This window comes from Amphiura filiformis, chromosome 13, assembly GCF_039555335.1.
Source record: "Amphiura filiformis chromosome 13, Afil_fr2py, whole genome shotgun sequence".
Taxonomy (NCBI): domain Eukaryota; kingdom Metazoa; phylum Echinodermata; class Ophiuroidea; order Amphilepidida; family Amphiuridae; genus Amphiura; species Amphiura filiformis.
Window position 1 is genome coordinate 15087091 of NC_092640.1, and position 14273 is coordinate 15101363.

The 14273-nt window shown below is 37.8% G+C and overlaps 1 protein-coding gene across 1 annotated transcript; it reads right to left on the reverse strand.

Annotated features, from left to right (window-relative positions):
• Positions 1-426: 426 nt before the first annotated feature.
• On the reverse strand, positions 427-4719 carry LOC140167437 (allatostatin-A receptor-like). The gene is made up of 3 exons (XM_072190744.1): positions 4613-4719; positions 2209-2215; positions 427-1287 (listed from the first exon to the last, which is right to left on the reverse strand). Exons 1-3 carry the CDS (start codon positions 4717-4719, stop codon positions 427-429), a joined length of 975 nt encoding a protein of 324 aa, XP_072046845.1.
• Between the last annotated feature and the right edge of the window lie 9554 nt (positions 4720-14273).

The window sequence follows — 14273 nt, forward strand, 5'->3', positions numbered from 1 at the left end:
GAGAGCACTGTGTATTGTGTATAGGAAAACGGACAGTAACTGCAGTATGGACATTTTTATTTCGGACTTTTATTTTTGGCCCGTGGACACTTTTGGTTGGATTCGACCATATCGTGAACACCGTCCCTGATACTCGGTGTCGAGTTTGCTTAGTTTACATTGACAAGCTGATTATGTATGTGGCCTTGAACCTGAGGAAACTTAATTGCTTGGCTGAAAATGAACTCATAATATACATTTTGGTCAACGGTTTGAAATGATGTAAGCATAATGATAACGTAAAATCAGCTGTAAAATGTGCAAAAAAACTACTTCTCTAGACCAAAAATGAATGCTTTTGGCACCATTGTGATCGTTTCCGACGGCCTGAATAATCAATAATAAGTAATTATTATTTTTGGACATTACCGATTGTCAAACGTAAAACTAAGACCAAGATCCACGACATATACAAAATACAGATACATTTATTGCCTTTTTGAATTGTTTGTATCTGAGTGAATATACGATTGGGTTTATTACTGAATTAAATAAAGGTAAAACAAATAGTGAAATTAAGTATAGTTTCTGAAGTTCTATTCCAAATTCTTCATACGATACTACACCAAAATATTCAGGAAAATAGTCAAACAAAAGCGACACTACTTGCAGTGGTGTCAAAAACGCGATGAATAAAATGGTGATTATGAGAAGATTGCTGAAAATATTCTTGCGCGCTTGTCGAAACGTTTTTGCTCTCTGATCACTCGCTATCTCAGATAACATGCCAGTTCCTTTTAAACTTGCCAACATTCTGGTGTAGATAAAGATCAGTATCAGAACTGGAATTGCATAGCTTATACAGAACTGTAATCCAAAGAGTGCTATTTGCGCTGGTACATTCAATATATTTTCGTTGTATAGACATTGTCCAATGTCCTCATCATAATAAAGTACAAAAACTAATTTTATTTCAGAAGCTATTGCTGTTATCCATTGGCAAACAATACAGATTCTTAGTCGTTTAGGAGTAACAATATAATGATAATGTAATGGATAAACAATACCAATGAATCGTTCACCAGACACTAAAACAAGAGCGAGAGCAGATGAAGTTGTCGAGATCCAGCGGAGCAGTCCAACGTAATCAAGCTTGCACAGAATTAACTTCCCAAAGGAATTAAGTGTCCAGTTGTTGAAAGTTAGTCTGTGAGTGATTACTTCCAAAGTTGCGAATGTACATACGAGAAAATCCGTGATGGCAAGATTTGCAATAAGGTAATTTGTATTCGTATGAAGAAATGTTGTCTTCAGATAACGTAACAAACAAAGACATTACCAACTATCCCGATGACGCTTAGCCCTACAATATAATTGTCTGGCCTCCATGATTCTTGCTCCACTTCAATGAATGACGTATTATTCATTGTTATAGTAGTACATCCAATTCTTTGCAAAAACGTACTCGACTGTTAATGCAACCAAAAGTCTTTGTTTTGCACGCGTTGTAAATTTGGCGAAACCACCTAGAAAAGAAACATGATTATTAATATCTTTTCTGGAGAAAAAATTATCAAATGCTTTATTCAAATCTGAGAATGTCACGTGTTGTCTCTTAAATGTATATGTTATTAAAAGGTGGCTGACCCCCAATTCAAAGCCTTTACCTCATACAAATTGTGATTTTGGCATCCGAAGGTAGCTATTTTTATGTTCGACGTCTGAAATGTCTCCGCAGATGATGAACACCAAATTGGTAGCCTTATCCAGGTTGGAGCAATATTCTACGACCCACCTGATTGGTAATTGTGCTATATCATCTGAAACGCTAGAGCAAGCTAAAAAGTGGAAATCAGATCGTAAGAAACAAGATGAAAATGTTTGGATCTCTCTCCTAAACGCAACTTAATCTAATGTCCACTGTCTCCAGTTCTTGTGTCACCGTAAACCCATGATATTGTGCGACTGTTATATAAATTGCTCAGTTTATTGCTGAACTAAATGAACGACTTTCAATCATCATTGAGCTCTCTATTTCAAAACAAGACAAAGAGCTGGGGCCATATACCGGTAATATTATATCATATTTCGATCGTGTTGGCACTTGACAATATATTAAGCAAGCTGTATTATTCTTTCATTTGAAGCAGTAATGCTTAATAATATAGCAAGTACCTGTTGAAAAGGTAATATTCTGACAAGGAATATTGAGCATATTGAGTGACATACCATAACGCTATATGGCAGAAATCAATAATATTAGTGAATTTTGTAAATAAAACGACAATATGCTATTGGTGTCAAACTAGATCACTGCATCATAAGCAACCGGAGGCGGTTAGACACGATGCCGAATTTGGTTAGGTACCAATGACTCTTAACATCACTCCCTGGAGATGTAATAAATTGTATCAAGCATAAACATTAACAGTTGCATAGTGTTATTGTTTTTGTTTTTAATTTAAATAAAATAAAGGTACGATAAAAAAAAGTGTCATCGGTACCTCTTCGGGCACCGATAGCGCTATAGGACCAAAAAGTTGTTGTGCCTTAGCACAGGCTGCGGACATTGTCAACGCTTCGCATTTTCGAAATAAGTACAGGCTGTATGAAAATGATTATTCGATATTATCCGACTTTTTTTTTTTCTTTTAGTGCATTGTTGGGATCTTACCTCGAAGGACCCTAATTGTTTAGCATCTACCCGCGAGGGCACGGTGGCTCAGTGGTTACGGCCTTGGACTCATAATCTGAGAGCTTGCTTTACGTGCGTGGGTTCGAGTCCCGTCCCGCCACCGTGTTGCGCCCTTGGGCAAGGCGCTTTGTCTCGCTTGCTTCACCCCACTCAGGTGCAATGGGAAGCTGTTAGGGGTAGTCACAGTTGTTGTACTGATGAACCCTGTGCCATTTGTAGGCAGCAAATGTGGTTCCGACATATTCTAATAACGGCGTAAAGCGCTATATATCTACATTTATTTATTGTTTTTATATGTCCCAAAAGACCCCATGTTGAAAGTTGCAACTACATATGTACATGTATGTCACTTTACTATTGGATACCCCGGACTATCACCTCTCGCCCGGGGTGACTCCAGGCTCATAGACAGTACCTCGGGGGAAATAGTTTGCCCTATCTCCCCTCTAACCAAGTAGAATTAGTATACTATTTTTGAGAACGAGCTGAGCAATGTATGATATCAGACGAGTGACTATTTATTAAGGCTACCTAAAAAATTGGAGTTGTCCTCAAACCCCAGGATTGACGCAGTCCTGACGTACATCAGTAAAGCTGTTTTTTACTAAATATATATAAGCTTTCTACTTAAGGGCTAGGATAGCAACAATTGCACTGTATATTTTCTTGGACAAGACAGCACATCAGACATATCGAATTGTGTTCTGAATTTTTTTTTTAATTCGCAATATAATACAAATTTTATGGCAAATTAACAAAAATTGATGTTTTTGATATGTAATTGGTCAGGGTTAATTATTTTCAAACCCATACTCCCCCTATATTATAACTTTACCTATATCTTCCACAACAGTTACTGGAGTGTGTATTTCAAATGGAAGTTACCCAATTGACCTTTTCGGTAAATCCCATAAGCCTTTGCGAGTACACCTGAGAACTCGTCATATTACGTCACGCTGATCTGCGCCGATGCGCACATCGTTTATGGAACATCGTTAGTGCGCATTGCAAGTCGGCGTGACGTCAAATGACGAGTTATCATGTGTACTCGCAAAGGGTTATGGGATTTACCGAAAAGGTGAATTGTCCGTTGTGTTCTAAACTAATACTCCCTCTGTGGAAGACATTAGCTCAATATTCCACAGGGGGAGTTAAATGGAATAGCCGAATGCTTCAGATGTTAATGTTTTTCTCTTCTTGTTGATCTTTGAGAATTGCTGTAATGTGTTTTTATGCATTTATAATTTTAATTGAGTGACCGCTATTATATTATATAATGCTTCAATAAATATAATGCTACAATATTGAAATCTAATGGCACAATAGTGAAATTGAACTGGAGTTTCTGACTCGAAGATTTTTCGAGACGAAATTGAAATGTCTTTTGCGCGAAAATCAATGACACACGTGCAAAATACGCTGGGAAAACATATATTAGGCTATTAGCCTGATTTAAAATCATTGAAGCATGTGAGATACCATGGAAACCATGACAACAGTAGGTTTCAAATCGAGGGTCCGTCCTCATAAAAGCATTTAGTAATTATTGGCTTCTTTGGTTAATTACATACAGCCACTCTTGACAATTAATATGATTAAAATACGTCTCTTTATAATTATTCATTTCAAAATTGGTTGAAAGTTTTCGCGGGACTACAAGGACTAAAGATATCGTGATGGAATTTAAAGCTTACATTCTGATTTATCTTATCATGATCATCATAAACTGTAAGCATGTCTAGTGTACTAACTTCTGTCTCAAACCCATAATCTCAGTCTCTCAGAATTGTTTTAAGTACATGAAGACCTTTTCTAGCATTTCGAGATATAATCTGGCTGGCTATTGTTGTACAAGGCCCACTCAGTCATTTAATTAGGCTATATAAGCGATTGAATTCGTTGTTGAAATGAGCAAAATTTTGAGTTACCTCAGCCTACCTGCCTATGTCGAGTGGTGTTCGAACTGCGATGGCCCTCCATATCTTCCTGTATTGCATTGCTGTTGCCATGTCAGTTGTTTCAATTCCGGTGTCATATGTCGACATATGTTAGGGCAGGCCTTCCTTGTTTCCTTTTCCCATGCTTCGGAATCTAGGGCACCAGTTGAGATACAGGTTCTGTCTTGCTTCTATAGTCCTTCTTTCTCTGATCTTGTCTGATAACTTTGGAAGGCCACCATACAGCTCTTTGTTTGTCATATGTTGTTTCCAGTGGACATTGCGCATTGACCTCAACAGTCTGGTTGAGTTTGGAAGTGACTGTCCATGCCTTACACAGAGCAGTACCGATTCCACTGTTGCTGTAAATAGGCGCTGTTTGAATCCTGTTGAGAGCGACGACTTCCAGATCTTGGCCATCCCATTACAAGCTCTCCAGGCTGCAGCTTTTCGTATTTTTACATCCTTTTCTGCGCTCTTCATCTATGCTCCTAGGTACTTGACATCTGGGACCTCCTCAATCTGTGTTCCACTGTTTGTCTAAATTATGATACCTTTGCTATGGTTAAATACCATGAACTTGGTTTTGCCAGCATTCATTCTCAGTGCGACTTTTCCTACTGATGTTTCCACCTGGCTGAGTAGCTTGTTAACTTGATCTATTTCCTCTGACAGTAATGCTATATCATCGGCAAAATCAAAGTCAGTGACAACCTCTGGACCAATACCCCTACTTTTTCTTCTTTCCAGTTGGTATCCAAGATCCTCTTCCTTACCCTCTTTTGCTCTTCTCAGGGCATAATCCAGTACCACTACAAATAAATATGGAGCAAGAGTGTCGCCCTGCAGTACACCGGCCAATATTTCGAAGAGGTCTGTTTCTCCATCAGGTGAAATCACTTTTGCTTTTGTCTTTGCATACATAATGCCAATGGCTTTAACAAGCTGCTCAGGAACCCTGTAAGTTTCAGGATTTTTAGCATTTTGCCCCTGTTGATGGTATCAAAAGCCTTTCAAAAGTCAATAAGGGTAATTATTGCTGTTGTTAGCTTTGATCCTTTCGATGAGCCTCCGTAAGGCAAGAATATGACCGACTGTGGTTCTACCAACTCGGAATCCATTTTGATTGTTTCTCAGGTGTTCATCGAGTTCTGGTCTGATCCTATTGAGGATCATCCTATTGAAGGTCTTTGCCACTATCGAACTTAAGCTGATCCCTTGTAGTTTCCAGCTTGGCTAAGATCTCCTGACTTGGTTATAGGTACTATGTTTAGGATAGACCTAATGCACGGTTACATAATTTTAGAATGATATCATCTAAGTCGCATCTCTTGATAACTTCGGGTGGTATGCCATCTTCGCCACAGCTTTTACCTTCCACCAATAGAATTTTTGCCTTTTCATATTCCTCTTATTCGAATGGCCCTGTTTTGATGCTGAGTTCTTCAAAGACTGCTGGAATATCTTCATCTTCATCATCAATGTCCGGGGGGCTTCCTAGTAGGTTCTTGAAATGGTTGTACCAGTTAGTAACTCTTTCCTTCTGGGTGTTGCCTTCCAGTTGCCCTTTCCTAGATGCCAATCTGCCTGTAATATCATTTATGAGTCTCCAACTCTGGTCGTGTTTAGGCCTATTGTTGGCATGGGCCATTTCCACTTCTGTTAACTTAGAGCCAAGATCTTCTACCTCTAATGCATGGTAAACATATGGGCATGAAAGACCAATGTGAACATCAGGGCATGGCATGGGCATATTCTCATATAGGAAGCTATCGACGATTTGAAGTAGACATGAGTTGTAAAAAATCCATCTGAAATTACATTTTCGTCAATATCTTTAGAACGGAATATCTGATTCACGTGAAATGTTCATGTATTGTTACCCTGTAAATGACGGTACTCTATACTGAATATAACTTTCCACATCAGCATTATCACACGGATCGGTCTATGTGTACTATCAATATTATTAAAATTCAATGAGAGTTGTATGGATATCACTTGAATACCACAGTCCTGAACTTTTTCTGTTTGTGTGTGTGTCATTTTCAAACAGGAAATTTAGTTGTGCAAAGTCATTTTTGCATTCTTAAAAGAAGACCAGAAGTGGTGGTACTTTGAGATGGTCTCTTCTGCACAATGAAGTATGTTTTTGTCATCGTGTTGTTACACCTGATTTTACCCAAATTTGCAAGGAAGATGAGTATACAGATGGTGATCTGTGGTTCGTTGATGATCCGAGTCCATTCACAATGCAGCATAACTGGAACAAGGCTGAACTCGACCAGCTGTTAAATCGACGTGAATATTGCGGTGAGAAAATGTACTTTGTGTGCAGTATCCTATATTTTTCATCACCGTTCTTATCCGTGTGTACTGATTTTGAACTTTGTTTCCTAACCCTGCGATATTTAACACAACTAATAATTAGTAATTTAAAAAAACTATTACATGCCATTTGAATGTATTGTTTTTAATAAATTGTGTCATTATTATTAATACAATTAGATAAAGTAGCATAAAAGCGCCCTCAACGTGAAAAATATTTAAAAGGTTTAATCTAAGAATCATAAAAATTGGGAACTTGTTTAACGAAAACAAATATAACTCAATAACTCAAGGTCCGATTTTGATGCTAATTGACAATCGCCCACCGTTAATCTATTAGACACTTTTTCTTATTTCTAGACAATTTTCTTTGTAAACGAATCTTATTCACAAGATTCCACCACTCTGGCACAAGCATTACCCTTTTTAATCAAGTTATATTCATAATTATTATAGATTCTTGCCCATCTTCATGGCATCAATGGCAAGAAACCTGCTACCGTCATGTAAATGTGACTAAAAAATCGTGGGCCGATGCAAACGTATACTGTCGAGGACTTGATGCGGAACTTGTGAGCATTCATTCTTCTGAAGAAAATAGCTTTGTGAATGGCATTACTGGAGGGGATAATGTAAGTCTTGTTCTTTGACAATTGAATATATGAATACAAAAGCCACCTAAGTCCATACTTTGGCCAAATTGAGTTAAGCATGGGAAATTGTTGCTATACATAGGCCTGTTATATGCATGAAAGAACAACTCAAATTCATCCTCTGTGTCTATTGGGCATGTGAAAAATAGCATGTATGAAAGAATCACCCAATTCCATGATTTGAGTCTTGTAACACATTGATTGAAATCCAGTATGTATAAAAGTCCACTTGTAACACATTCAATGACTTTTGAACAAAAATGGGTTTAATAAAGGAAAGTGTGTGGTTTATATTACATGGCAGAATGCTTATCAACATTATACATACCTGTGTGCTTTATTTTGTATTATCTTACTAGTGGTAATCTCATTCTAACATTGTTGTCTTTGTATATGATTCAAAAACCACCTAAGTCCAAAATTTAAAATGAACCCCACGAAGTCCCTGAAATGCTAATCGTCATACCTAATACAGGTTAATCCACTCATTTGCACGTAAAACTTACCATATTGACCAGGTAAATCTAACTGAAGGAATTAAAATGATACACAGGTTTTTCTTTCAAAATAACTTCGCATGGACTTAGGTACTAGGTGGCTTTTGTATTCATGTATTCAATTGTAAACCAGCTAAAAGAGTAATAAGTGACAATTACTTCTTAGTGACTTCTATGGCAAGCTAAGCGGCTCAGAACGTGGGACTAGCTACGCGCAGCTTCTTTCTCGTTACGTGCAGCTTATTAACCAATCAGATTCGCGGTTTTAAACACGTGGAGCTGATGTAAACATCCTCTCTCACAAATATTACGTTGTTAATAGTGGCATGTGATATCGCTTTCCCTGCAATATCTTTACACAGCGCTTTACATCAGTAGTAGTTGTTGTTTGACCTTGCACCGCTAATACAGCCCGAGTATAAACAGTATAAAGTTACTTGCTATTAAACACGGTGTAAACTTGGAAACACTAAATAAATATGCTTTGTGTCATATTAGCCAGGCATTAGCAACATGTTCTCTTGACACGTGCTGTGATTTGGCCTCCTTTACCCGTTCGTTATCTATGCTAATACCGTAAATTAATTACAAGAAAATAATTGTGAAAGAGGATACCTATAACTATACTACGCGCAGCTAACGACCCAACCACGTGATTAAATTTGACTATTTTGATTGGTCAAACAGCTGCTCGTAACGAGAAAGAAGCTACGCGTAGCTGTTCCACGCTTTTGGCCCCCCTTGGCTTGCCATAGACTTCTCATCTCACCACTCACACCTGCATCATTTATTGGCAATCCCTCATTTCAAGTTATAAGTTTTGGTTTCTGTTTTGTTAAGAAACCAAAAATCGGGGCATTAAAAAGTGGAGCAGATCTGGTCTGCAATCATAACACTTTTGTGCTGGGAGGACACAGTATAGGTATAACCATACGTATATAATGGCCTATTGTGCTAAGCATAATTATTATCAGCTATCTATCACCGCGGGCGGTAGTTTATGCTCTACCAAATCTGAATGAGCCAAGCTTCAGAAACGCTTTTACCGAAGTCTGTCGTAGGTGGCTTACTTTCATGTCACCGTATTACACCTTACTTCCACGGCCCCCAAGGCCTAGAAATCTAGCGCGTATATTGGGGGAGGCTTTGTTTGTTTGTATGAAACATAAACGATGCATGATGGAGGTATGATTATGAATTAGTTTATTAACCCCGGCAAACACAACCCATACCTCTTACCTATGTCTCTCCCCACCTATATATAACCTTTTGTTCCCTCCCCCCCCCTTCGCCTCCCCTACATTATATATCTCTTACGCACTATTCTCCTCTCTCCAATTTCCACTTCCAATGCTCTCTCCCACCTGTTTCTCTTTCTCCATCCCATTACCCCCCACACACACATACCACGAAGGAGAACAAGGCGCCTGAAACAAAGACTATAACTACTTTAATATCTGATATAGGCCAATAGAGGGCATAGTGATTGAAAAAATAATGGAATAGCGCAGACTACCGAGTCTCTGCCTACTAGTACTTCAAACAGCACGCTTTTGATTTTGACTAAAAACCAAGGTTAACATGCTGCTTAACATAGTGCACTTACGTCCACGGCGAATTAGGCGAATTCACTATTCAAATGATTAATGAATAATGCAAATTGTATACAGTTGTCAACGTTTGGACATTTGAATCTGTTTCAACACCATGAAATTTACATCTTAGAAAAATGTGAGTATAAGCATATATTTGAAAAACCTAGTAACGTTGTGTCTAATGGTGCTCCCCATTATGGGTAGGTCACAGTAAGGCTTTGCACCCCCCAGCCTCTTGACTTGTAATGAGTACCGCGGGTTAGTTTGCGAAGCTCCCCTGGTCGGGTAGTATCCCGGGGGTTCTTGCCTAGTAGCTAATTTGCATGGACCGTTTAGCGTTTTTGGGTTGGGCAAGGATAAAGACAGATTCCCTTCTAAAAACCAATGGCAAGTTTATATACATGTACAGAGTATACATTCAACGAAACGGTTACTTTTTATTTATGAATATTTACTTAGTTTAAGGGCTGGGGTATGAACGTTTGGACAGTATTTATTTTGGGACATGAGAGCACATCAGACATATCGAATTGCATTCTGAATACGAAGAATGTCACTCTGATATTAAATAATTTTGATTTTTTGAAATTCGCAATTTAAAATACATTTTATGGCAAATCATTAAAATTGATATTTTTGATATTTAACAGTACTTGAAGTAAACTTTATAAATCTGATGATTTATACTTAAAGTGTATGTAGGTGGGATGAAAAGCCGACGATCAATTGAAAATTTTGACCTTTCGTATTAAAGATATGGATTTTTTTAAAAAAAAAAAAAAAAAAAAAATTAGGTCTTTTTGGGAAAAATCCATATCTTCAATATGAAAGGTCAAAATTTTCAATTGACCGTCGGCTTTTCCTCCTGCTACAAACACTTTAAGAATATATCATTAGATTTATATAATTTACTTCGAGGACTGTTATATATCAAAAATTAGAAAAATATCAAATTTTTATAATTTGTCATAAAATTTGTATTATATTGTGATTTTCAAAAATGAAAATTATTTGATATCAGAAAGACATGCTTCGTATTCAGAATGCAATTCGATAGGTCTGAGGTGCTCTCATGTCCCACAAAAAATACTGTCGAAACGCAATAAACGCTCATTTTGGAACCCTTAATATGCTAAGTAAAATTTAATTTGCATAAATTTAACTGAGCACCAGAGGTGATATATGAATTACTGTTATACGGACTGCAGGAGCCCTCTATAGACGAATCTTTGGGTAGCCGCTAGCACCAACCTGGTATTTTGAGCGTCCAATTGTGCAAATAAAAGCCGCCTAACACCCAGAGAAGATGCAAGGACGAGGAGGGTTAATAGAATAATAGCTAATAATATATATAATGGAGATAATTCCGCAGGTCATCCCACAGAGCATACCTTGAGAGGACACTTGGCTCATTTGCATGGCAGTCGGACTCTCCATTGTATTTGTTCATTTGTGTATGGAGAGCAATGGCGACCCTTCATTGTATTTGTTCATTTGTGTATGGAGAGCCATTCTTGGAGCCCATGGGACTCAGGCTAGGTCCTCAGGTAGAGTCAGACGCTGTATGTACTAGAAACGCCTATTCTTAATTCCGCGTTTATTCAATGTTAGCCTAAATTTGTATTGCCCGGCGGCCCCGTGCAATGGAAAAACCTGAATTTGCTTCATAAAAAGAAATTAAAATTTAAAAAAGTCGGGTTCCACCTGAGTACATATTAAATGGGTGTAGAAATTGTTCTAAAAATATTAATTAATTTAGACAAACATACGGGATATAATGAACCTTTGACATGACGCCATGATGACATGATTTTATTAGTCGTTTTATATATCACCTATACCGTGTGTCATAATTCCAATATTTGTAATTTTATATAAGAACTAATATTTTGCATCATAAATGCGCAGTCCATATGCACAAACGAATACTTATCTTCAAGATATTTAAGCTTTAGAAGACTTAAATAACATGTCACTAAGCAGGTCATAGGTGCTGGCCTTGTCCTATTGTACGTGTTCATATGTGTATGGAGAGCTCGCTGACCTGAATAGAGGTCAATGGGAGAGCTTCTTTACAAGACACAACACCATCGGTTTCAGGGCGTTGTTCATTGAACTCAACGGGCTGTTATTTGAAGTGCTTTTATGTTATTGCAAAACGGATCGTGGCGAAAGCTAATAAATAATTCATACCAGGGTTTAATTGATCCTGGGATGCGGACATTTCATTATTCGCAAACCACCGGGATTCGATATAGGTTTGCGTTGTAAATAAACATGTGAATAAGAGTGTCATCCCCCTGGTCATCCCGTCGCATCTATTCATACATAGTCCTTTTGTTCGAAAGTACATCAATGCATAGATACCGCGTGTAGTTAATCCGATTATTATCACTTCAACAGCGAATAGACCACGTAGAAGCTGTGTGTTTTGTCGAAGGGAACTGTATTGTGTTGTTATTAATCATTCTTTTGTCTACCTGTGTTTTCGCGGAAGGTGTAAAACGGGTGATGGAATGCAGTTTAAAATTTCCGCCAAGGCCGAATCATTTCACATTTTGGGTGCATTGTAGCCGACGGCTACCCAACTAAAGGCTGCTAGTCAGGTGTAGGAATGCGTGGATTTGGATTCGTCTATAATGTTCTCTTTTCATGTAACATTTGCATTTAAATCGAACTGTAAATGCATTTGTTCTGTAATTCTATCTGGGACTAGTAACCAATTCGGATTTGGTATGTTGTGATCCTTTCCATAGTGTTTCTAGAATGTCCATGGCATTCCTTTTGTTTAGCTCGCTGCCCGAGACCGTTATCTTGAGCTATTGTGTCGATAATGGTCTCTGGGCAGCTAGCTACCTCCATTACTCTAGGTAATGGTCGAGGCAACGAACCTGAAACAAAAGGAATACAATGGATAATCTGTGAATTGAAAAGGGCTAGACGTATATACCCGAATAGTATACTTCTATGTGAACTCAGACCAATTTTATATCATTGAGTTATAGGACTTTTATTCAGGGGGAAGATACTAAGCATAGTGCAGTTTTGTCCACGGCAAATTCATCGTGACCTTTTCAGCCATAAACCCGCTTAGTGAAGATTAAACCGAAATATGCAGTACTAAACCATTATAGTAATCGATTGTCCAATGCAAATTTCTTACCACGTTATAATATTAATCTAATGAGCGATCGAATTTTCCGCTACGGTCGACTAATCCAATCGATAATGACGCTATTGACATGTACGGGCGGAGCACCACTGACTGAGTTTTGGGGGTATTTTTCACTGGTTTGCTATCATTTACTTATCAAGGCGGTCCCCCGTTATTATAAGGACTATGCTAATAATTTAAAGATTGACATGTAGAGAATAAACCATACTTGAATGACAAAAAGTACTAAATTTGTACCTATTACGGTTTCGTGGTACCCCTCTTGCAAATGCGACCAAGTCAGGGCGGCCCGGTGAAGCAAAATGTGCATTGGATTAACACGGGAGTTTGGATAAGATGTAGATTTCCTTTCTCATACAAATGTATGGTCCCCCGTTATTAAAGCTTGTACCGGGTTAAAAATTCAGATATTTTGAAACGAATACGTAATTGAAACATAAAGAAAGTACTAAAATCATAGCTTTTATACTTTTTGATATATGACGCTAACTATTTCATCTCATATATCTACAACACAGCGCTACCAGTACGGGTCAATTGCCTATTGTGAGTGCCCCTGTGTTGTGTGCATACATGTAGTTAACAATAACTGCATGATGGGTGCAATATAAGCAATAAAATGCATAAAAATGGTCATTACTTCCTTTTGCCATGGTAGGGCAGTAAATTTTAACACCACGTGAACCAATCACATGAATTGACACTATACACCAAAGTTGGCACATGTATTTTTGTTATTTAACGATCTCATCTGCGACCCCTACCAAAAAATTACATTCGTCAACAACCATGTTGCCACATAATAATTATTATTTTGTGTGTGAATATTAAACATTAAAATAAAATATTGGTAGAGTTCAAATATATAAAATTAACTTTCTTGTGTTTCATATTTTCATATTTGCACGATATACAGGCGTGGATCGGGCTGAGTGACCAAATTACTGAGAACACATTTGAGTGGAGTGATGGCTCTCCAGTAAGCTACGTTAACTGGTACCCTCATCAACCAGACGATGAACGAAACGAACACGATGAAGACTGTGCTATGTTCATGTGGAACGACGCTAGTTTTATCTTTCTAGAACATTTGTTTGCAAAAACAAATAAAAAACGAACAATGCGGAACGGAGCGGACAATTCCGCTTAAACCGTAAAATCGTTCAGTTAGGGAGGAGTCATGCAAAATCAGGGATTATTTTAACGTGCCTCTTGGCACGTTCGTGCAGTAAAAATTAAAAATCCGTGCGGTGAGAATTAAAAATCCGTGCTTAAACTATTTCTATGCCATTCAAATTTCAACTGGTCGAATGATCATGTTGATTTAAAGTAAGATCGAGTCGCAAATCCTAAATAAAAAGGATATTTAGTAGTTATCCTCTCAGCAGTAAAACACTTTTCTTATTCGACCAAA

Excerpts from the sequence above, each read along its gene's own strand:
- LOC140167437 (XM_072190744.1), bottom strand. The coding sequence starts at position 4,719 with ATGTCGACATATGACACCGGAATTGAAACAACTGACATGGCAACAGCA.